Genomic DNA, 25,308 nt, shown 5'->3' with positions numbered 1-25,308 from the left:
ATAGCTTCGAAAACTCGTAAAAGAATGTCGGCGTGATGAACTATACAGTACATTATAACATTATTAAATCTTTACTTATGAAATAGTGAAAGAGTCACATCCTAGGCCTCGTGTAGGCAGCAACGGAATGAGACCTTCCAAGTGTGTGTTTTTCTTTCTTTCGTCTTAATATGTTACCAACACACAGGCACGTACGCAGGTATTTATTTCGGGAGGGGTCGAAATATTTGGGAGTTCTAATTCAATTTGAGGTGAAATTATATTAAAATTTGTAAAACCATCCCTAAAATTAGACTAAATTTACAGAAAAAAATCTGGATTTCCACGGGGATCGGGTTCCCTGTGACTCACTCCCTGCGTACGTCCCTGAACCTGCACGCTGACACTAATGTGAACACGAATTTGTTTGTGCGTTGGTTTAAGTTTCTGAGATAGTAGAATTCGAATCCTGTCTTAAATTATCGGTAATTTAATTTCGCGGTAGTCTAAAATCTTCTGTCGATTTCGACTAGTTGACTGTGTAGGCTGCTGACACAAAAGTAATGAACATTCGTCCCATAACGGAACACCAAATCGGTAGTGAAAGACAAAGATCAAATTGTGGATTCCATACGGTATCTGTCTATATGTGAGAATTACTTACACAAAAATTGCTGATCACTTTTCTACTTGTCGCTGGGGAGTATGTGTATCTGTGCATGTATATGGACTGTGGTTCGTCTATGTTGGGAGGAAAGTGCCACGTGACTAAGCACATGCCAACATAAGTAGTTCTTTGGTGGATAGCCTGTGAAAACAAGTTTATGATCGAAGAATAATACTTTTATTTAAGATTATAAGTGTGTAGAATAATAGAAGAAAGATTGGAATATGAGTTAAAATAAATAACTGAATTATCAGGTTAACTTTACAATGCCCGCTACAGTTGTATACTTATTCAGAAACGAGAAATTACTTTCTACTAATTTTATAAAAATGGGTCAAAACTTCCCTAATCTTAAGCTAACTCGTTCTGACCGTTACCCTACTTATCCCTATCTTACTCTACTGTACCCTACGCTACTCTACAATGACCTTTTAAAGCGGTTCTACTTATTGATGCGCAGCTGGAGAGTGCATTGTAAAGCTTATCCGTTATGTATTTACCTGTATTTAACAAAATTCAACGTTGAATATCCTCTTTTTCTTTTAAAAATTACGTTTAATTTTGTTATTACTAAGGGAGAAAATAGACCAGGTGACTAATTTTCGATACTTGGGTTGTATTATTAGTAATGATATGAAATGTGAACGTGAAGTAAAAGCAAGGACAGGAATGGCGAAAGAAGCCTTTAGGCAACAGAAAATACTATTTTGTGGGACCTTGAATAAAGACTTGAGAAAAAGACTCATTGTCTTCGTGTGAGAAAAACTTCGTGTGCAGTATTGTACTGTATGGATCAGAAACATGGACATTACGCGAAAATGATGTAAAACGATTGGAAGCTTTCGAAATGTGGGTATGGAGAAGAATGGAGAGAATTAGCTGGGTCAAGCGGAAAATGAATGAGATGGTATTAGAAGTTATGGGGGAAAGAACAATTTAAAATATTATTACGAAGAAGAAGAGAAACTGTTTAGGATATTGGCTAAGAAGAAACTGTATCATGCGGGACGTGCTAGAGAGTAAGGTATCAGGAAAGAGAGAGAGAGGAGAAAGGAGACTACACTTAATGGACTATGTGAAAACAGAAAAATTGTACGTGAAAATGAAAGGGTTAGCGGTAGATCGTGGAGCATGGAAGCTTCTCAGTTTTTTTTTTTTCAGGAGGGCCACGGTGGCTCAGAGGTAAGACATTCACCTCTGGTGCGTGAGTTCCTTGATTCGATCCCAACTCTCGTCAAATATCCTTTGTGACGGATAAACGCCGTATGCGTGGGATTTCTCGCGGTTCTCCTTTCCATCATTCCATCATTTCATTCCTTCTCATCATCGGAGTTTCCTTTAGCTTACACAGCATAGCGTGGGGCGAAACAGAAAGATATCATCTTTTTAAGTGATTTTCGATATTTCCGGTAGAAATAAAGAAAATAGGCCGGAAGATGTAAATGTAAGAAATGAAATATTTAAGTTTTACGTACCAAGGTTACACCGACTAGGCTAAAGGAGACAGTGAGGATGAGAAATGAAGGAAATAGTGGAATGAAGAAAGTGGGAGGAGACGGGAGAGCCCCGAGAAAACCCACGCACATGGTGTTTGTAAGTGGAATTACAAATGTTACACTGAGATGATCAATCTCGAAATCCGTTCAGATTAGGGGAAATTGAAATTTGGTATTTAAACTCCTTATTCAATACAAATGGTCATGTGTCACGGCGATTCTGGAGGGCGAAGGAACTATGCGAGATGATTTGTCTCATCATCACGGGAGACTCGGTGAACCACCCTAAAAGTAGAATTACATAACAGGCATATGCCTATCACGTTCCCCCAGGTACATGGGAATGTGCCCAGTATGTGCCTTATGTAACTATGAGAGAGAAATCACATGGATAGCAAGTGATAGTCACACTCTATGTCCGCCCCTAGGCACATGCCTGACATGTACCTGGGGAACTTACCTAGTGTGTTCTAGGTAGGTTCTTCCCCATAGCGTAAGCGAAAATTACTCCTCCAAAATATGTTAAATCGCCTTTATGAGTAATTTGTTTACATTAAGGTGTCTAAAAAAATACTTTAAAAAAAGTAAAAAAAAAGTGTTGCCGGAAATGGGCGCGAACCATCATCCCTTTCATTACTAGACGCGTCCTCTTCCACATTGGCCACGAAGGCGATGAAGAAGACGTCGCTTGTAGAGGGATAAATCTTTGGGTTCTTTTTAATTTGTCTAATCAGAGTGCTCTTGTAACACTATATTCGACAATGGCCGTTTGGGATAAGATAAAAATCCTCCCGCCATGTAATTTTATAACAAAACGATGCTTATCTCTTTACTTTATTTCATGGTTCTTCCATATTCACTTTCAAATGATCGGCGACAGTTAGCATCTAAAAAATACAATAAAAACAAAAATACAATACTTTATCCCTCAGTACGTAAATAATTAACTGTTCACATATGTATGAAAGATTCATCTTACTTTTTATTTATCAGTTATGTCATTTCTTCCTTCTAAATTCATCTCCCAAATTGGATGCATTTTGTTGCTTCTTTCTACTAAGCGATTGTGTACAAGGACAGAAATTAAAGCAGAAAGCGCGAAAAACCATTGCTTGTTACTGCACATGAGCAAATGCAAGCAGCAGACTGTCTTTTGTGCGTCGCTGCAGATATCAATTATGTGCCATAAGTATTTGAAAACGTATGCACCTGAAGGAAGTACCTCGAACATGAAAGATATATATCTCAAGTGACGACATAAAAACAAATGACTATCACAGTGCGAAACTGAGCCAGGTAGCCTACATAAATGATACATTGTTGTACATAGTTGCAAATATCAATTAGGTGTAACAAGCACCTAAAACTTTAGGTAGCTGAAGAACACACTTAGCACATGAATCATATATACCAAGTGTCGAGTATCTAAAAAGTAGCTGGGACACCTAAATGGCACATGCCTAACACATCTTGTGCTGTTAGGGCATTTGAAATGAATTTTTTAAAATAGTTAGCCCTTCGGCCAACGTGAGTTTTTATCAGTTCACTTTGATTAAAATGCGTATTCTAAGGAGGAAAAGGGGTTTGAATTTTTGAGAAAGTACAATGTCATAACCTATTTTTCCCGTGCGAAGAACGGGCACATAAGCTAGTAGCCTATCTTAATACAGTAAATGTTTATTTTTCGATAGTATTTTGCTTAAGAGGATATTATTCTCGAATTCCTTCTTGAGTACGCCACTGTACCCCAAAAACAAACAAAAAAGGAAGAAGAATACATATTAGTTTTCGGATGCAAGTGTTGAAGTTCACCCTAAGTTACTACACAAAATATTTTAATACATACAGTAATATGGATAAAATTAATAATAATTAATTTTCTGCCTTGAATTTAACTTTTCATACTCAAAAATGTTATATGAAAATAAATAAGTGAAATATATTTTGGCCATCATAAAACACAAGAGGTACGTAGAGGTTCCTGTTTAAGAAACCAAGCAATAATAGTTTCCTGTAGAACAGACTAATTTGATCATATGCAAAAGCTTCTTGCCTTTTAACACGTGGTGGCGCTCAAATCTCGCATTCGCCCTTTCGGTCGACAAACCGCGAAGTTGAGATACAACACACAGGACATGACCGGTTTGATGTGATTTGACGTTTTGTTCGTTGTTAGCAAAAAGTAAGATGCGAGAATGAGTGTTATGAAATACTTGTGTTAAACACAATACGTCACGTACGTATGTTTACCTTGTGGACTTCTGTCTGTTCAAGCCTTTCCCATTGCAAGGCATTGGTGTGGAAGAAAATAAATTACTACAAAATGTCAGTACTTGAAGGAGCGGACAATTTGACCTCAGTAACCCCGAAGTCTGTTAAAGAGCTGACGTATAAGGAAATACAGGCTCTTGCGATGTCACTTAACCTTCCAGGGAATTTGAAGGTAAGATAAGAATCATTTCCCAAATATAGTAACAATAAACATTTTTAAAAGGATAAATCAAAGTGATATTGTAGCTAGTTATCAACATGGCTTTCTACTAAAACATCATAAAGTAGATAATATACTGTGATTATTTCATATTTTTAACAGCTGTTTAATGATAATATAGCAGATTTGTTTTAGTTATTCTTTTGTTTTGACAACTTTGATTGATTTACATAAAAATTATCATCCTTGACATATTAAACGATATAGCGAAAGAATCGGTACACAGTTATTGTAGACATCTATGATCACGGCTATGTTTTCCGTGCAGTTTCGTACTTAACATTTGCAGAGAGGGGGGAGGGGCTTGATTTCTTTCCTCATATTCTTGTCGACATTTTAACATCGTGATTTCCTAATCCGAGTTTAGATAAACATGCTTACATTCATGATATATTCGCTTCTTTAAGCAGGAATTTCACTTTTACTACCGTAATGTTTCTTAAGGGAGGAGTTATATTACTGGGTGCAGATTCACTTTAGGAAGGCTTACCCATTATTGGTATTAAATACCCTGTGCTCATATGCCATAAAACAACAGCGATATAATCACGAACTAAGCTGTGCTAAGGGCATAATTTTGTCAGCGACAGTGTGTCCGTATAAAGGAGAATAGTGGAAAAATACTTTATATTGGCGTAAAAACACATTGCTTACTTGTTGCACAGCTTACCAACACTTCTATGATGACACTTGTTCATTTTCTGCATAGTCTCTTCGCATAACACTTCAATTTACCATGGCTTGCTAATGGAATATTACTTGTTACAGAGCACACTTTGCATTTCGTATTTGAATCCAATATATTTTGAGCAAGTGCAGGCCCAGAATTTTCTCTGGAAGGATTCCTATACTACAAGACTCTACTATATGTAGTAATGAATCGATGTTGTTATGCATCCAGAATGACAATAAGTAATTGTTAAGTACTGTCACTTCCTAGGTCGTCCATCAGGGGGGGGGGCAAGGTGGGGCGCTTGCCCCCTTAAGAGGAAATAGTACTTGGGAATATCGAAAGCCTAATAGCATTTTTACATTAGTTATAGCAAAATTTGAAACTATATTTGAAACCTCGCTTATATTTACCCCCTTGGAAACCACAACATGGGCGCCCTTGGTCACCCCCACTTAAAAAAATCTAATTGCTTTTATAAGAAAACGAAAGGTCAAAGTGGGAGATCAAATATTAAAGCTACACCAATAATTTATCTGCTAAATAAGAATATTTTTTATTAGGAAAGTATACGAATGTAAACTGAATTACGAAGTTTCAGATAAAATATCTACCTGGCTATATTCATTTCACTATCTCCCTCTCGGGCCGTGCTGGCTCAGTGGTAGAGCCTTCACCTCTGGTGCATGAGGTCAAGGGTCTGTAAAAACGCTGCTCCCGCCAAGTGAACTTTGTGGTGAACAAACCGTGTGCGAGGATTTTCTCGGGGTTCGCCCGTTTCCTCCCACTTTCTTCATTCCATCATTTTTATTCATTTCTCATTATCACCGTCTCCTTTAGCCTAACCGGCATAGCCGTGGGACGTAAAACTCAAAGATTTAATTTCATTTTCTCGGGCCGCGGTGGCTCAGTGGTAGAGCATTCACCTCTGGTGCCTGGGTTCGATCCCAGCTCGCGCCAAGTGGGCTTTATGGTGGAAGAAACACCATGTGTTTAGGTTTTCTCTGGTTTTCCTGTTTCCTCCCACTCTTCATTTCATACATTTCATGTACAAGATATTGGTGAGGAGATGGGAAGATTCATGAACAAATAGGAATAATTTGAGTAAGCTGAGAAGGGGATGTATCGTTCTGGGAAAGAGTGACTACTGGCACCAAGTGCTTGTTGACTTCCCACGGCCGTGATAAGTTCTGTTTTCCGGAATTATGGCGTTGTATGGCAACACTGACTATCAAGAGGTGTCAACACATGAGGCTGGTGGCTAGTTATCCTACGGATAGACTGTTACAAGCAAACAAATTTGCAAGCTATTGAGAAAGTCATTGCCAGGAGTAGAGCCTTGCTATTTCAAGTGTCCCCTCAGAAAATATGTGAAACATACTTCGGCTCCATACCGCTACCCTCTTACGGAGGATACCTTCCCTCTGCTTTGGGGAAAGAAGTGGATGAACTCACCTGTATTGCTAATTTGTCATTCAGTGGTTTGGTCTTGGCGAGTGAAGATTGTAAGCTACTTAGAACGACTAACAAGACATGCCACACTTGGACACGTGAAATAATTCAATGTGTCAGCCCTGTCCACATCAAACTATTAAAGAATCTCGGCCACAGCAACTTGTTCCTTCTCTTTTGAGGGAGGTACGGGAAAACTCACGTCGACAGCGGCGTCAGCAGGGGCACACTTGAAATAGACTCTAGCTAGATTATTATTTTTCCTCCATGCCACATGTATTGGCATATCTGACACCGTCTGTTGCCATAAAACGCCATAATATAGTTTTTTTTCAATGCCTGTATCCTGGTCGTGGCATTTCTGCACTTGGTGCCGATGTGTAGTTCTTTTTCGAGAAAGATGCATCCTCACCCACCCTGCTCACATTTCGTAAAATTTTCATCACTTTCATATGTTTGTGACATTCGTTAAGACGAATGGCGAGCCTCCTCCCCATGGTTTATATTCTATTAATATAAACAGGTCTTCCATGAGTATCAGTTTTATTTTATTTGCACGTATGATTCAGTTTCTGCTACACGTGTGATTAAGAGATTCTGCTACACGTATTATTCAGAGTTTCTTCGGGTTATACTACTTTCCGGACACTGTACTTCTCCAAATTGACATTGCTGAATATTTTCTCAGCTGAGTGTTCAAATACCGATGCATTGAATAATTTTTCCAAGATTTCCAGTAGTTTGCGCTCTTTGAATGACTTGAATCCCTACTATGGAATTATTAATTCATGACCTTATGTAGCAGGAAGGGCTCTTGTATTTCTGGCGTATTCGCTGTTCTCAGTTTTACTGTTGTCTAATTAGTCATTTTACAGTTGAATCTGTTCGTTTTCACATGGTTTTAGTCAGTAAAATTATATTTAAGATACTAAATATAATTTTGGTCAATTCTACTCTCAAAGTGGCAGTTTCTGGCCTTTGTGGTAGTTAAATATCTTTTCTAATCGAAAGTTCTCTAAAGTTATGAATAAAAATATAATTTGATATTTTGCTAATGCCTCTAATTGTAACCATACTTACACTGGCTGATGATTTCAGGGGATGACCCAGGAGGCAATTTCAGAAAACTTACACCTACTAGTAGATCTATAAGGGCTATTTGAGGGAGGGAGAGAGAGATGAATTACCGATGAATTATCTCTCTCATATCTTCAATATATGTTTGAAATACTAGATCAAGTCATAGCAAAAGAAGGACACTATATATATCAGGGGCGATCGCCCCCCCAGAAGAGGAAACTTTTTTTATTTTATATATAAATAAAATATATAGTTTATTTTTTGACGCTCTTAAAAGTAGCTCTAAGTAGCAGTATTACAACCCACCGCCCCCCCCCCAGAAGTCCGTCCTGGATCCGCCCCTGATATATACAGTGGCCCAAAAGTACGTATACAGTACCTACTGATAAGCTCATTGCATTTTAGATCATTTCTTATTGTTATCCATCAGGTAGACTTAGTTTCTTTATTATTGGTTCTTAATGCGTTTTTACTTATATCTTAAGCTCAGAAGAGTCGAAGCAAATAAACTCATCAACCAGAATGTTATACTTGATCAATGCAGGGGTGTATAACTACTTTTGGGCCACCCTGATTTTATATATATATATATATATATATATATATATATAATGTGTGTAGGTCTATACCGGGTTGGACAATTTATCTGGAACATCCCTGATAACGGAGAAACCAGAAGAGGGAGAAAAGGAAACCTTGCACGAAGCAACTAAAAGGAGGGAGACATAGTTTTACGTATTAAACACCACCACCTAGTGAACAGTGTTGCCATCCCAGTATAAAGCTATATTTTTTCAAATGGCACTACGTCAGATTATTACATATTTTAAATCAACATGTTAAACGAAAACATAAAATACCAATTTTATTATTTAGTGTTGCAAACTAAGGATTTTATAATATCACAAACATTCAAAGGTTGGAAGCCTCTATTACACATACAGTACAACGAAGATGGAGAACGCAATGCACATCGGAAGTACCTTAGCATTGGATACTATTGTCATGGTATGACTTGTTTTGAATGAATAGCAACGAAGTTACAAGGGCTTTAAATTTGAGTTTTTTGAAAGTTTTTTTTTTTTTTCGAAAACATGCTTACGCAAGTATCACATCTAGTTATTTGTGTGGTTTGTAATTGACAAATAAATCATTTTGCCGTTTACAGCACCTCGATGTTTCAAACCGTTCCGGAGACATGATAAAAATTGCTGAAGTTTGCAACACTGCTTAAATCATGCATTTGTGAGGACTACTTGTAATTACACCTACTAAAAGTTAGTTCTGCAATGCTATAAAAGAGAAGAAAAACAACAATCACTTTAAACATTGTCCACAAATACGCCATTTTCAGCAGTGTTGCGAATTTCATCAATGTTTATCATATCTCCGAAACGGTTTGAGATATTGAAGTGCTGTAAACGGCAGAATGATTTGTTTGTCAATTGCAAATCACACAAGTAACTAGATATGTTACTGATCTAAGCATTTTTTTCGAAATAAAGCCTTATGAAAAAATTCAAATTTTCAAGTCCTTGTAATTTCGTTGCTATTCATTCAAAACAAGTCATATCATGACCATAGTATCTAACGATAAGGTACTTTCGATGTGCATTGTCTTGTCCATCTCCGTTGTGCTGTATGTGTGATAGAGGCTTCCAAACTTTGGATGTTTGTGATATTATAACATACTTAGTTTGCAACATTGAATAATAAATGTGTTAGGCCTATCTTAAGTTTTCGTTTAACATGTTGATTTGAAATCTAACGTAGTGCCATTTAAAAAAAAATATAACTATACTGGGATGGCAAGACTGTTCCGGGTGGTGGTGTTTAATACGTAAAACGAAGTCCCCTTCCTTATAGTTGCTTCATGCGAAGTTTCACTTTTCTCCCTCTTCTGGTTTCTCCGTTATCACGAATGTTCCAGATAAGTTGTCGACTCTAAGATCTTGAAAACAATTCTGTGGAAAGATGACAAAATAGGTCATGTTCAAAACATTTGTGGTAATTATTTTGAAAATTTATTAGCTGCAAAATATGACGAATACTTAGCAAGCGCGTAGAAGTAGTTCTCATATTCGTTGATATTTAAAAAGATTAGTTGGAAATATAATTGATCTGCTTTAGCTTCTACTGTATGTATCATGCAGAAACAGAAGTGCCCATAGATAAACTTTAGGGCGCAATTTGTGCTTATGAGATTTCTTTTTCTTGAGGGGGGGGTGAAGAAGTGCATATCTTTTTACTACGAACGGATAAATTTAATTTGAATTATACCATAATGAACGCCTTTTTAGGAATGGCAAATTGATCCGAAATTGAATAAATTTTGTGTACAAAGCAAGATGATGTGGTTTTGTCACAACCAACTCCGATCTCATCTACCTTTTTGGAAAGAGGAGAGTAGTAGTACTTTTGGGGGAGTAGTACTGCTATGTTGAAGTGTGTGGAATTGGCTATTGATTGATATATTGCATTTTATAATATTACTACAAAAATACTTACTATTAATTCAGTCCCAAAACTGGGGTAGGCCTACATAGATATTTTTTCATTCTTGAAAAGTCACGTACACAAGTTGAAGCTTTCACTCACTATCCGTTTCTAAACTATCCTATTTCATTTTGACGTAGAAGTTGACTAGTCGCCCACCCAAGTGATAGCTCTTGGAGGAAGCCACACTAGTATAAAATTGTTGTGGACAACATTCTTTCCTTAGTTCAGTGATTTTCAACCTTTTTGAGAGAGCTCCTTCGTGGCTAAGCGGTTAGCATACGCCCCTTTGGCGTGGGAGACCCGAGTTCGATTCCTGGTGGGAGCTCATGTGGTTCGGATTCCGCGTTAATCAGTAGGTACACGTCTCATATTGCCTCGCTGCTGAGCGGGACGTTAAAATCAAAATCAACTCAACCTTTTCAAGCCTAGCGACTGAATGCGATTGTAAAGCGGACCCGTCATCTTTAGTAAATCTACAAATGCAGAATGCTGTACAATTTGGACGAAGGAGTCTAAGAACCAAATGAAAGTTCAGTTCATAAAATATAGAGTGAAAGGAACTTTTGTTTCTATACTACTACTATTATTATTATTATTATTATTATTATTATTATTACAAATTATGATTTGTAAACAACTGTCTAAACATTTAATAATTTGTAAAACGCATGATGGCTTTCGCGCAATAATAAGGAAAGACCTGCAGATCATGAATTCTCCAAGGCCTCCTAAACACACTATTGTCACTATTTGTTCCAGCGCTCACTTTGAAAACTACTGTAGAACGCTCCCTGGATCACTGCTTAATTCGTTGTCTAAATTTGTACCGATGTTACTTCCCTCAAGAGCCGCAACTACATCGACTTTTATTTGTCTGTTCTCTCCTCCCCTCTTTTATCTTCCACAAACACATTCCTCAGAATGTAATTGATTTACGATAAGCAACGACTCCAATTTTAATTTATGGGCAGTGCTCTTTTTGGTTCAGCTATTTTTCTTGTATATCCAGTTAGGTCTACTTGAAATACATTACAACACATGCCTAGGGTAATATTTGTTAATTTTCTCTAGGACATCACTGTTTCACATAAGGCCTTATACTGATTATTTCTGCTTTTCTTTTAAAGTTTCTCCACTATTCTTATTTTCACAGCACTACTGTTTCTCCAATATTATTATTGTTACTATTCACAGCATGTCAATTTTCCGTTCCACCCAGCTCATTTTCTCAATTCTCCTCCACAATCACATTTCAAAATTCTTCATATGGTTTTCTTCTTTTCTTTATTTATTCTTCATATTTCCTCGTTTCTGCTCCGCATAGTACAATATTCCATATGAAACACTTCATAAGTTGCATGATGCGAATTGGATATATTTTACCAGGGGCCATAATATTCACCTATGAGGGGGAAATGTGCATATTTTGAGCTAGGACTGTGCAAAAGCGTAGCACATAGATTGATTTTTTTTTGGGGGGAGGGGGGAGTGGTGATCCATAGCAGTGTAAAGAGAATCACACATGTCATCGAAAAATGTTTATTTCAGCGTCTTTGCAATGTGTGCGCAAGTAATACTCTACACGGCATAAGTCCCAGATATCCTCCCAACAGAACTTCCAAATTTGCAGATAGGCCCCATGCTCTGATTTAAGGTGGGGCCAAAGTAAACAAAAAATAAGCCTTGTCGGCTACTTCTGTTCGGAATAACGCGTGCTGCACGGTATTATTTCACTGTTTATATATATATATATATATATATATATATATATATATATATATATATATATATATATATATATATATATATCGGGTGTTGCAAAATAAGTGTTACAACTCTTGTGGGGTGACTCCTGCCACTAAGACAAGAAAAAAAGTTCTCTTGAACTTTCGGCTATCGGACATAGTTTCGGATCTACAAGGTGCCGAAAGCGTGGGAAAGTGACTTTCGGACGCCAATAGTTCGGAAACTATCCAAAGTAAAGAGGGCGGGTAAAAAATTCGCTGAAGAAGTCATACCTGCTGTATTGAATTTTGCATGTTTCACAATCCTACCATGCACGCGCAAGGGATTCCCCCAAAGGAACGTAGTCCCGGATAATCTACCAAATGAAAATTGGCCTAAATGGATATGAATTGATAGGGTTTCTACCAGGTAACAATAATTCGTATGTATTAAGTCGATATCTGGAACAAATACAAAATGCCGGACACCTTCATGCTCGTTGTGTGTGGTTGCATGATCGCCAGATACGGATGGTAGCCAACAGTGACGTTCTGAGTATTAAGTGCGGCGAATTTGTACTCAAATGCTCTAGAAAGACATCTGGAGTGTCGACAGAGCACAACGCATGAAGTAGGGTGATTCACATGTGTGGAAATACGTAACGAAAAATGCCCAGAAAAAATGCACTCAAACTAAGTAAACGTGAGTTCAAAGCCTCGGAAATGTAAGGAGTAGCGTCAAGAACACGAAAGCCATTGCCAATTCACCAATATTATTCCCTGAAACCGATGTAATTTGATGTGCACGGTTGCATACCAATAAGGATGCAACAATTGAGGCCAAGTTGAAATTGTGCAAGGGCACTCACAAAGAAACTGGGTAAACTAAAGGAATATCACTAGTGGGATCGCATGATTGATATTGAGATGTGGCTAATGTGTGTGTTGATATCAACATGTAGCTAGTGGACAAATGTCAACATGTCCCACTACTGCTGGGACACCGTCTCACGTGCGAAAACTAGGAAAATAACTTTGTACATTCTGCTATTACATCTGGTGCATTTTTTGGTAGAACGTAACTAGAACACAATTGTATCAATGTCCCTCTTTGTCATACAGTCGACACATATGAAAAGAAATCTCTTAATCTATGATTCAATTTCTGATAGATCGTGAAAATAACAAACTTGTATCATGTCCCACGTCTTCTGGGACATATGACGTACTCGAAATATAGGAAAATACCTTCAGAAATTCGTATTATACACATACCAAGACAAAGCCGAAAATGAACCAATTTGGCACATGTAACACTACAGCTGGAACATCATACATATGCAAAATAAAACGACATGAGAAATAAGAAGAAACGTCTTAAAGCTCTGATTGTTTACAACTATGCAGTAGGAGTAACAAAATGAAACATACCAGCATGTCGGGAGGCTGTGCAAGAGCGCTTGCAAAACAAAGTGGGTACTCCTCAAAGAAATGAATACAGAGAAAGTGAGACTCCCTCGAGCGTCAGGGCTAGAGCGCTCGCTTTCGCTCACGTGGTCGCAGTTTCCAATCCTACTGGCAGCCCACGGCCTCAGATTGAAGACGCGAGTAGTTATTTTTACTATTTTTCGCACATGGGACGGTGTCCCAGCAGTAGTGGGACATGTTGACATTTGTCCATTAGCTACATGTTGATATCAACACACACATTAGCCACATTTCAATATCAATCATGCGATCCCACTTACCCAGTTTCTTTGTGAATGCCCTTGCACAATTTCAACTTGGCCTCAATTGTTGCATCCTTATTGATATGCAACCGTGCACATCAAATTGCATCGGTTTCAGGGAATAATATTGGTGAATTGGCAATGGCTTTCGTGTTCTTGATGCTACTCCTTACATTTTCGAGGCGTTTACTTAGTATGAGTGCATTTCTCGACATTTTTTGCTTACTTGTTTCTACACATGTGAATCACCCTCCATCTGTTGTGCCCTACCGACACTGCAGATGTCTTTCTAGAGCACTTGAGTGCAAATTCGCTACACTTAATACACAGAACGTCATTGTTGGCCAGCATCCGTACTTGGCGATTATGCAACCACACACAACGAGCATGAAGGTGTCCGGCATTTTGTATTTGTTACAGATATCGACTTAATACATACGAATTATTGTTACCTGGTAGAAACCCTATCAATTCATATCCATTTAGACCAGTTTTCATTTGGCAGATTATGCGGGACTCCCTACGTTCCTTTGGGGAATCCCTTGCGCGTGCATGGTAGGATTGTGAAACATGCAAAATTCAATACAGCAGGTATGACTTCTTCAGCGAATTTTTTACCCGCCCTCTTTATGTTGGATAGTTTCCGAACTATTGGCGTCCGAAAGTCACTTTCCCACGCTTTCGGCACCTTGTAGATCCGAAACTATGTCCGATAGCCGAAAGTTCAAGAGAACTTTTTTTTCTTGTCTCAGTGGCAGGAGTCACCCCACAAGAGTTGTAACACTTATTTTGCAACACCCGAGATATATAAGATAAACGCTCCTGAATTCGACAGGTACCCGAATTCGACATACCTGTGCTTAAATGTTGTGAAATAAGCGTAAGATGTCATCCCTGCAATCGTGCATAGAAGTGGCAACATTATGGGAGTGTCTTTTCTCGTGTCAAAAGCACGGTTACAGTAGATGAGTCATATGTATGGAGAAAAAAAGTACATTGCTGTGTGTGTGACACACTCTTAGGGAAAAAAAAAAAAAAAAAAAAAAAACATAATCTTAAGGAAATCATAAGACTGCAAGTTGTTTTCCTAAGATTTTTATTAAAGTTAGGTTTGATTCAAACAAATAGTAAATGTTGTAAAGGAGTTTCAATCGGTGCATTTTGTGTTCTTCTGTGAGAACAAAGGTTGCGATGTAACATAAACGGGGGGTTGTCGAAAACACGAGCCTTTATTCGTAACATGAACCGGATTTCGTCAAGGTTGTCGAATTCATGCTCAGTAGTGCAAATATAATTTTAACTGACTATCTAAACATACAAGTATGTTCAAAGTTTTTCATAAAGCTATTTGTTGCATAATTCTCCGATACTTGTAATCTCAGTTCGACATGGGATGTCGAAATCAGGTTCCAGCATGTCGAATTGAGGATCATCGAAGTAACTACTCAGTTCAGAAAATTTAAGTTGTGTTCTTTTGTCCGTCTGATTATTTCTGCATAATAATAAAACAATATTTGAAGCTGAGAAGAGATTGCTATTACTAATAATGCAGACTTAATGTTTTACATGGATATAATTGAAGGTGTCGAATTCAGGTACTGCAACTGTCGAAACCAGGTGAAGTGTGTAGAATTCGGGTTCCATTGGCGAGTTCCATTTTCATAAAAATTTCTAACATTAACATTTGAGCCTTGAAGTGACTTTTAGTATTAGAAGATACTATACATTTAAGGGAAAAAATGGGCCAATACCGACCAATATTATGGCCACAATAGGCGATTGATTTTGAAAAAGGTCCTTAACCTGTCGAAATCCGGTGCGTTCACCTTATATATATATATATATATATATATATATATATATATATATATATATAGAGAGAGAGAGAGAGAGAGAGATATGATGGGCAAACTATCCAACTATCCTTAGATTCAAATAAGACTGGCGACGTAGTTACTGATAACAAGAGTGGACAGGAGAAGCGTTTGGAAAAAGTCTGTTACAGCTAACAAGGAAACCAACTCAAGTATGACACGAAATTTTGGATGAGTTGATGTGCAATCGAAGTGTTTTCGTGAACAACGAATTCTGTTAGAGGGGAAAACCCGCGATCTCAACCGTTCCGGAGATATAGAGGGGTAAAGGGAAACCTGATGCTCTAATATTTTGTAGATTTTCGGCTATGTTGCGAGTGAATATTTTTGAAAATTTCATTTAAACGGTAAGAAAGGTGCACCAGAGCGAATAAAAGTGGTGTTGAATGTTGAGGTGGGTGGCGTAGCTTTTACCGGGGCCGGGAAAAGAAGAGGCTATGAGGAATAAGCACGAAGAACAAAATTGTATGATATTACTTGCTAATATATCATGTCTTTAGTTCGGAGAAAATGAGAAAAGGTGGTATGAAAATGTACTATATTGCCAAGGAACAGATAAGTTATTTTATCTAAACAAAGATACAAGGTCATATTCTGTGCAAAAGCGCTATAGAAAAACAAATCAAATAATAGGAAACATAAATACATATTGTTCCAAACTTAAGTACAACAGTTTGTAGTTGTGTGACATTAAAACGCAAAGTATGAATCAATCAATAAAAATAGTATCTTCCACTTAAAAGATGAAAACCTGTACGCATGATATACTGTATATCACATAAAGTTGATGCATGTAAACAACACAGACATTATAAGTAAAGTTGTTTCTCATACCGTCGTACGTAAGAACATACATTGTGAAGAGATACGAAGTTGTAAACACTAGATCAATGGAAGCACTCTCCATTTAAGAAATTGAGTTGAGTTGATTTTGGGGTTAAAGTCCCGTTCAACAGCGAGGCTATATGAGACGTGGACCTACTGATTAAAGTGGAATCCGAACTACATGAGCTCCCGCCGGGAATCGAACCCGGGTCTCCCACGCCAAAGGCTCGTACGCTAACCGTTTAGCCATGGAGTCCATTCAAGAAATGTCGGACACAATGCTTTACGGCAATAGCCATATAAGAGACATTGCTCGCCCGCAGTCTCCATCTGGCAGTTAACACCGTCACGGACTTCAGAAAAGCACACTTCATTGATGTTAAGAAAGGATCACTAGTCGCGCTAAAATTGTAGCCTGACTTTCGTCATGCGTACAGAATCATAATGCGGAAAACGGGAACTTGCAATTGATTATGTGCTAAAGAATGTAAATTAATTATGAAATAGCGATCTGACACTATTACTATATCATCAAGGGCGATCCCATCGTACAATTTTCGCACAAGCACTTTTGGGCCATTTTTCGTTCCAATCAGTTAATAATTGTAGAAATTATAAATGTTTGCAAAGTTCGGACGGCCATCATTTTTTAAAATTTTTCATTCTATTTCATCTGATGATGTTTTTATTCGATTCAGCGTACCAATAAACTTATACATAGATACCTTACACACCTATTTTAGGCAACAATGGAACTCCGTTATTTTCGACTTCCCCCTCCAAAACGTTCTTCCTCTAGAATTTTTATAGGCTCTTTGATTTTGTAACCATCGTGTCCAAGGCAACGTGTAACTAAAGTCGCGTGAATGAAGGAATTCTTCATTTCTGAAAGTCACTTTTACTTGTACTATCGCTACTTACTCAAAAATTCGCAAAATATCGGAGCACCAGCCTTCCCCTTAATCCTCTATTAAGGGATAAATTCAGGGGGTAGCCCGGGGGAATCTTCCCCCCCCCCCGAAGAAAATTCATTCCTCCCCGAGAAGCTCCCAAAATTTCAATTACAAAATGTATAAATTACTTCACCCAATTATTTGTTTTTCTTTCTGTACACGTGCAGACGAAATCCGATCTCTCAATATACATATAAATGACGCAGACCCATTCTATATAAATATTAAACATGTAACATCTAAGGTAGAATACCAAAATAGTCAATAAAACCTGTATTTCTTAATGCTATGACCGAGTTTGGCAGAACATGAAATTGTCAGCTGTTAAAGAAAGGTTTGTATTTTAGTCGGTACTATACTCTCGCCCTATATTATATATTAGTAGGTAGCACTAGCACAGATTGAGATAGGAAAGGAAAGATAGGGAATATCTTTCGATCATTCCATATGAACTCTGATGTCAGCCGACTTCAGTTCTTGAAAATGTACAGTTCTTGCATTATTTGAAATAGAGCGCCTAAATCCCATTTCTCACATCGGAAGTAACAGACGTAAATGTGTTTTACGATTGTTAAAGTAAACACATCTTTCTTTAACTAAAAATAAGTCAGTTAAAGGGTGAGATTCAGAGGGCGTCATTTAGATGGATCAGGGAGGAACAGTTATCCCTCCTGGGTTAGAGATTTATATAGAATTTATTAATATAATAGTAGTATATAAGTGAAAGATCGCTACTGAAGGTGACGAAGGAGGGGCAAGCGGGGCGACGGTCCCGGGCACCGAAGTAAGGGAGCACGAATCGGGAGGGAAAAAGAAAAGAAAAGAATGAAAGAAGCAAGAGAGGAAGAAACACATGTGTACATATATAAATTGAAAGGAAAAAGTAATAAAAAATGCTCAAAATCAAGGAAAAGCAGGGTTTACTTTTTAAAATTTTCTCACCTTTCGCAGCTGGTCTGTCTACCTCACTAATATGTACGGGGGTGCCGTCGTATACTCGCCCCAAGCGCTGGTTTTCCACGACACGCCACTAATTCTACTGAAGAGTTCGTAAACTAAACCATTGATGTGTATGCAGTAAAGAAACCAAGGCTAATATACTTGATTTAGAATCAGAAGTGTGAGAAAGAATGATTACTTTTTGTTAAGATATTCCTATGTATGTTTGTTTTAGGTCAAAACATATTTGAGTTAATTTAAATATTTTTAAAAACTTCTACATTAGTAACAAACAGTAACTACTGAATATAGGAAAAAATAACTAGAATAGCTACTGTAAATAGCAGTTAAAGTTTAGTTTAAAATACTTTTGCCAGTCTTTATTTAATGTTTTAGATAAAATTAAACATTTTTTTAAAATCACAATCTCACATTGAATATTTAAAAGCAATTAGTCTCAATATTAGCTGTGATGTGCATGTGAATGGAATTGTTAAATATGCAGCTTTCTTGCAAAAATACAGAAAAACAATCCTCCCCCCGAGGAGTTCACATTCCCCCTCCCCCCGGATAAAAATGTCTGAATTCAACACTGCCTCTATATCTCTGGGACGGTTGAGCAGGGGCGTCATTTCAGAGTTCGCTTGGGGAGCAAGAATACCACCGACATAAGACTTTCACGTTTCGTACTAGTATGCAAGTAGACAATCGATTAAAGTATATGCGTTCCTCAAAGTCTTGGGCAATTGCCCTCCGTAAATGACGCCCCTGCTTTTGATATACGATGTACTCCTAATATTTAATTTTTGTTTTATTTTCCATTTTTTCCTTGAATGCGAGAATTTTGCGCCCTACCACAAAAATAGGGAAAAATGCGCCAGTAATATATTTACACTGGGATGTTTGCGCCCTACCCTAAAAAGAGGAGAAAATGCGCCGGCTATATATTTGCACTGGGATGTTTGCGCCCTACAATTCAACTTATTTTTGTATTGTGTAAAGTATCTTCCACTCATACTTGAACTAGGCTTGCCTCTCATTGTCTCAGTGAGTTACTCCATCCGTTATAATATTCCGAACGAATGAAAAAAATACAATTTTAGTTCACTAAAGGACAATCCATACAAATACAATTTTTCATTATACTACAAAATTTACAATAAAAGTTACCCAGATATCACTGTTCACAATCCTTGCGAGTTGTTTGGCTTTTCAGGACACAACATATAGAAAAGAAAATGTAAAGTGAATGTAAAATCAGTTCAGTAATATTATCAAGAAAACTAGGTACAATGTGTTTACTTGCTGGAATTACACTTCAAACACACAATTGCGTTCAGTCGTTCTTTCAGAAAAAATGTTCCCGGAGGCACACTTAGTATTCCGGAGGGGGGTCACTGCTGGTACTATTCTATTATTATATTATAGACGTATTATTTTAGTCTCCTCCGAGTGGGCACTCTGAGAGCTCTGGGGAGGCCAGTGTTCCCCCAAAATCATCTCGGGAAGAAGCAGTGATTGCGTTGATCCGTTGTGTTCTTTTGGCTGATATTGAAGTTTATTCTCCCCTTATATAGCCACAATGAGAATAAATCACAAATGGCATGGCTGTGGGGGGAGGATTGTTTGTGCTGTAATGTCAGCCCCTCCGAGCAAATTCGTAAGCTCGAATAGGTTATTTTATTTCGCAGGGCTCAAACTTTCCGGTGGAGGTACATCGCAGGCGCAATTTTCCCTGTTCTTGACGTAGGGTGCAAGTTTCCCAGGCGCAAAAGTTTCGGCACCGTTCGAATGACCTCGGAAGACTATATCTTTTTCAATACTTTTTTATATTCTTTTACTCAATATTTTTTCATAGTTTTTTAAATTGAAATACTTAGTAACATATCCTCATATTATTGTCCTAACCAATCAATATGGGTATGTTGTCAGTAAAATATTTAGATTGATCGAGCCCCTGGTGTGTAACCACAGTATTTCATATCATCCCCCCCATTAGAAATCTTGGCTAAACGAACCAATATATGTTGCCAATAAAATAGTTTAGAATGATTGAGCCCCTGGTAAATAACCACAGTATTTCGTGACAGACCCCCCCCCTTCCTATTACCATATTCTAGCGGAAAATGCTCTCTAAATACCTAAGCTCATTATTTTCAGCAGATGCACAAATTTGATAACATTCTATCTTAATGAATGTTATATATGTAGTGATGTGAGATGGAAAATTTTCCGTTCTAAAAAAATATCAGTAATCAAGTAAGAATTCCTCAGTAATCATGAAATGGATTGAATTCGTGTATAGAAATGTTGAAAAGTGAAAGATCGTTTAAAGAATCTGAAAATTTTCATGGCTCGGACAATTTTCAGTACTATGTAGGAACAAGTTAAACCATTTTTCATGAATCGAAATATTTTCTGCCTTATATGGAAAAATTAAAGAACTTTTTATGAGTCGGAAAGTTTTCATCAGTTTGGAGCAAAAAGTAAAACAACTTTTTTGTGAATCGGAAAGTTTTATTGCTCTGTAGAAACAAGTGAAAGGAATTTTCATAGATCGGAAAATTTTCATCACGATGTAGAAACACGTGGAAAACACTTTTCAGGCCGGACAATTTTGGATATGTATAGTGATGTTACGTGGAAAATTTTCCACTATATTTAACTGCACATAGAGCTACAAATTTGAATTTCAGTAGAGGAAAGTTAATCAGCAACAAATTATAATTTTCCAATTAGCTTTCGGGAACCGTAAAATTTTCTAATATTTGAAGTTGGTAAATAATATTTTACACAGTGTTTCTCTCTCTCTTGTTCTGTGTGTTCCTTCGTTGCTAAGCGGTTAGCATACGCGCCTTTGGCATGGAAAACCTGGCTTCGATTCCCAGCGGAAGCGCATGTAGTTCGGATTCCACGTTAATCAGTTGTCCCATCTTATATAGTCTCGCTGCTGAAAGGGACGTTAAACTCAAAATCAACTCAATTCAACTCCTCTCTCTCTCTCTCTCTCTATGTATGCAAAGTGCAGAGAACACACATCCAGTTCGTAGAATACAAATATCCCATTCTATTATTTAAAATTTCAATTTATTAAAAGTCATGAATATTTTCCGATTCATAAAAACATACTCCATTTATTCATTCGATTCATGAAAAATTGTTCCACTTGTTCCTACATAGTACTGAAAATTGTCTAAGCCATGAACATTTTCAAATTCTTTAAACGATCTTTCACTTTTTAACATTTCTATATATGGATTCAATTAATTTTATGAATACTGACGAATTGTTACTTGATCACTGATATTTGTTAAGAACGGAAAACTTTCCGGAAAAGTATAGAAGAAAATTCTCCACCTCACATCACGGCTAAACAACGATGTAGGAATAAGTGGAGTATGTTTTTATGAATCGGAAAATTTTCAGCACTGTACAGGAGAGAGAATTTTTCGACTTATGAAAAATTTGAAAATTGTCTAAGGTATGAAAATTTTTAGATTCTTTAAACGATCTTTCACTTTTTAACATTTCTATATATGAATTCAATCAATTTTATGAATACTGACGAATTGTTACTTGATCACTGATATTTGTTAAGAACGGAAAACTTTCCGGAAAAGTATAGAAGAAAATTTTCCACTAAACTTTCCACTTAACGTTAAAACCGGAAATGGTTGATTTGTACCGCTTCCGGTTTGAATATTACATTCATCAGGGAACTCTATTCTTAACTATTGGCTCTGTACATCGTGGCCAAAATTGATGGTAATCCATCAGATAGTTCTTGAGACTGTTTGTTTCACTGACGGACAGAATGAATATATGGCTGTAGTGTTTTGATAAACTAAATTCGTTAATGAGTGATGATGAAACAAATATAAGAAAGGGAACCAAGAGTACCAACGGGAAAAATTTCGAACACAAAATTAGCCATCGAAAACCCACATGTCCTGGGTTAGAATACCATAGATGAAAACTGAGTCATCAATCACCCGCTTATTAGTTTTATTAATTATTGTATTAATATAAATTAATGAATGCCTGCTTATGTTAATTATTGAACAATTACATTATATACATCGTAAAGTCAAGAATTATAAATTTGTATTTACTGTACATAGGTATGTTGACAATAACCGAATGTTATTAGAATATTTGTTGAGATTTCTTTTCCTTCACTGCCTTTCGTCTGGTTAAAAAGTAGTTTGCAGTGGTTTGGAGCAGCTGCAGGTGAGAACACGATAATGTTTGAGACATACCGGCGACTTTTTTGTGTGTGAAAATAAGACCTTCCTCATAAAGCAGTAGCAATCGTCTACGTAAGTGATAAAGACATGTCCAACTAATACAAGTATATATATTCATTATTGTGTTTTTCTTTTAACAGCTACTAGCTAGGGATGGCCAATTCCAGAATTTTTACTTTCCGGAATCCGGAAAGTAAAATCGGAAAAATTCCGGATTTTTTCCGAATGTCTGATTTTTTTAAAATTCCGGAATTTTTCTGAATTCCGGATTTTTCCGGAACCCGGAATTTTTCTGAATTCCGGATTTTTCCAGAATCCGGAATTTTTCCAAATTCCGGAAAGTAAATTTTCCGATTCCGTAAAACAAAATTTCCGGATTCCGGAAAATTTTGCCCATCCCTAGTTCCGATAAACCTTATTTCTTAATTCATTTGCGATTTTTTTAACGCAGGCATTAGCAGAATATATAATGTATAAATATAAAACAGGCCTAGCTAGTGAAATGGCTTGACTTAATGCCGTTTACTTCACACAGATGCGTATTGCCAGAAAAGAGCTTGGTAATGAGTAAATTAAAGCAAGCTTACTTGCAGGATAAGGGAACTCATTACATATCTGGCACCGCAAAATTTGCTGATAGCAACAAAAAGAACGCAATAAGCAATTTTAACTGCTATGCCGATTATTGTAAATTCTTACAAGGAAAGGACATGAACGTGTCATTCGGACATTCAAATCAAACCTAGTCTATTCGATAAACATAAAGATATGTTCATGCACAAATTATTAGGTGCCATCGGCAACGGAGTAAGTCCCTGGGGCCCATGAACGCTGTTAGTATTAAGAAAATCGTAGACTCGCAGTGAAATAGCTATTGCAACAACACTGTTCATTAGACAGTTCATTATAGTTCATTCTCTTCAGCCTAAAACAAGCTTTCCAGAGATGCTGTTTTCGGGCCCATAACGTATCTGAACAGGGAAAATTGGGAGAATGTCAGGAAAAGTCCCTCCAGAAATCCCTCCCATCAACTTTGGTCCTCCTTTGGAGTGGTTCTGAGTAAAAGCACAGAATCCAAATGTATCTCGAAAAATACTATAGGGGATAAGAAATGAACGAACCAAGTTTTGCTTTGATAGACAGATGAGGGGAAAGGTTATATACCAATACGCTCTGTACGTTCGAAACCGAACCTATGAACTAACTTGTAAATAAAACATAATATAGAAAACATAAACACAGTACTGTTCATCCTGATATCAAGAATTGTACCACATTATCTGTGAAATAAAGCAAGAGTTTCAATAGTTATCAGGCATATTGTTCCGTGACATGTGGAGAGGGAATTTGGGGATAAGTCGCAAATGTGTCTTCCAAAATAGCTCTATTCTGAAGTTGTGCGCCCTAAAGCGACAGCAGAGCCGGTAGGAATCAGTGTGCTAATTAAATGACGTTTTAAGGGGGGATGAAGTGCACATCCGAGAAATTTAACATGAGGAAGTTAAAACTTATTGGATACATCCAATTCTTCAGAGGGGGATTTCCCCCTCATCGTACCTGGTAAGTTGCACAGTGGTAGGAGTATATAATTAAAATATACCTCGAAAAATACTATGAGGTATATGGATAGGAGATATATCCTTAAAAAAGCGAGAAGATACAGTGTGACACCGTAAGAATGGAATAGAGAACAAAAGTGCATAGATGGGGGTTTTGGTGGATAACGTGGGCTTATCTCCATACAACTGTAGCACAGTTGCTGTTTAAAAAGCTTGTTTCATTCTACAGGGAATGAGTACAAATCTTGATATCAGGATAAATAATACTGCGTTTGTATATATATATATATATATATATATATATATATATATATATATATATATATATATATATATATATATAGTGTTAATGAAATATACCAACAAACTTTAGATCTAAGTAGTGATTCCTCACATCAAAATAAGAGAAAAAGTTCATATGGGCCTATGGCCAAAAGTGCATAGTTTCAGAGCTAGGGCTGTACAAAATCGCAAAAATGCCGAATTTCAAGAGGCCCTATTTCGAATTCGAGAGACTGTGGATGGTGTTCCTTATCAGCGTAAAGGAAGTCACGCATACGCAATCCGAAAATGCATATTTCATTAATGTTCAATGGGTGTACGGATTATATCCTGCAGGGTGAAATTCCCAGACATACGGTACCATCAACCGAATTTTGAGATATGCTCTGACTTTGATTGGCCCAAAGCAGGCAAACGATAAGCCTTGATAGCAATGAACACGGAATCCTTTAGCGCGATGTCGGAAGTGTTAAGGATCGTCAGCAGCACGATCTCTCGTACTCGGGGAAAACACATGGTGCGATGTTTTTTGTTTTTTTTTCCACGATTATAAGTGAAGAAAACGTGAAATACACCGTGATGAAATACATATGATCACACGTTATTGCGAACACAAAGAAACATGGAGGTGTCGCCTTTCCTCCGAAGCATTGGATGTCCATTGTTGTCAAAGTTTACCTCCTGCCTACTTTGGACCTTTCTTAAAATCAGGGAATATCTGAAAACTCTATTGGAAACATATCTCAGAATTACACTCTGTAGGGAATAACCTTTACACCTATTGTCAATTGATGAAATATGAACTTTTGGATTGTGTATGCGTGGCTTCCTTTACGCTGAT

At 37.2% G+C, this 25,308-nt stretch overlaps 1 protein-coding gene across 1 annotated transcript in view; it reads left to right on the top strand.

Moving 5' to 3' along the window:
* Positions 1 to 4,216: 4,216 nt before the first annotated feature.
* The window catches only part of LOC145689718 (uncharacterized), a 47,283-nt gene continuing 26,191 nt past the window's right edge, over positions 4,217 to 25,308 (top strand). The window contains exon 1 of the mRNA XM_081763918.1: positions 4,217 to 4,585. Coding sequence (XP_081620044.1) covers positions 4,385 to 4,585 — 201 coding nt within the window. The 5' untranslated portion in view covers positions 4,217 to 4,384. The remainder of the gene's footprint in view (positions 4,586 to 25,308) is intronic.

Source organism: Thermobia domestica, chromosome 1 (genome assembly GCF_964235325.1).
Source record: "Thermobia domestica chromosome 1, izTheDome1.hap1.1, whole genome shotgun sequence".
NCBI lineage: Eukaryota > Metazoa > Arthropoda > Insecta > Zygentoma > Lepismatidae > Thermobia > Thermobia domestica.
The sequence above is the reverse complement of the archived record's forward strand: the minus strand, read 5'-3'. Positions and strand labels throughout refer to the sequence as shown.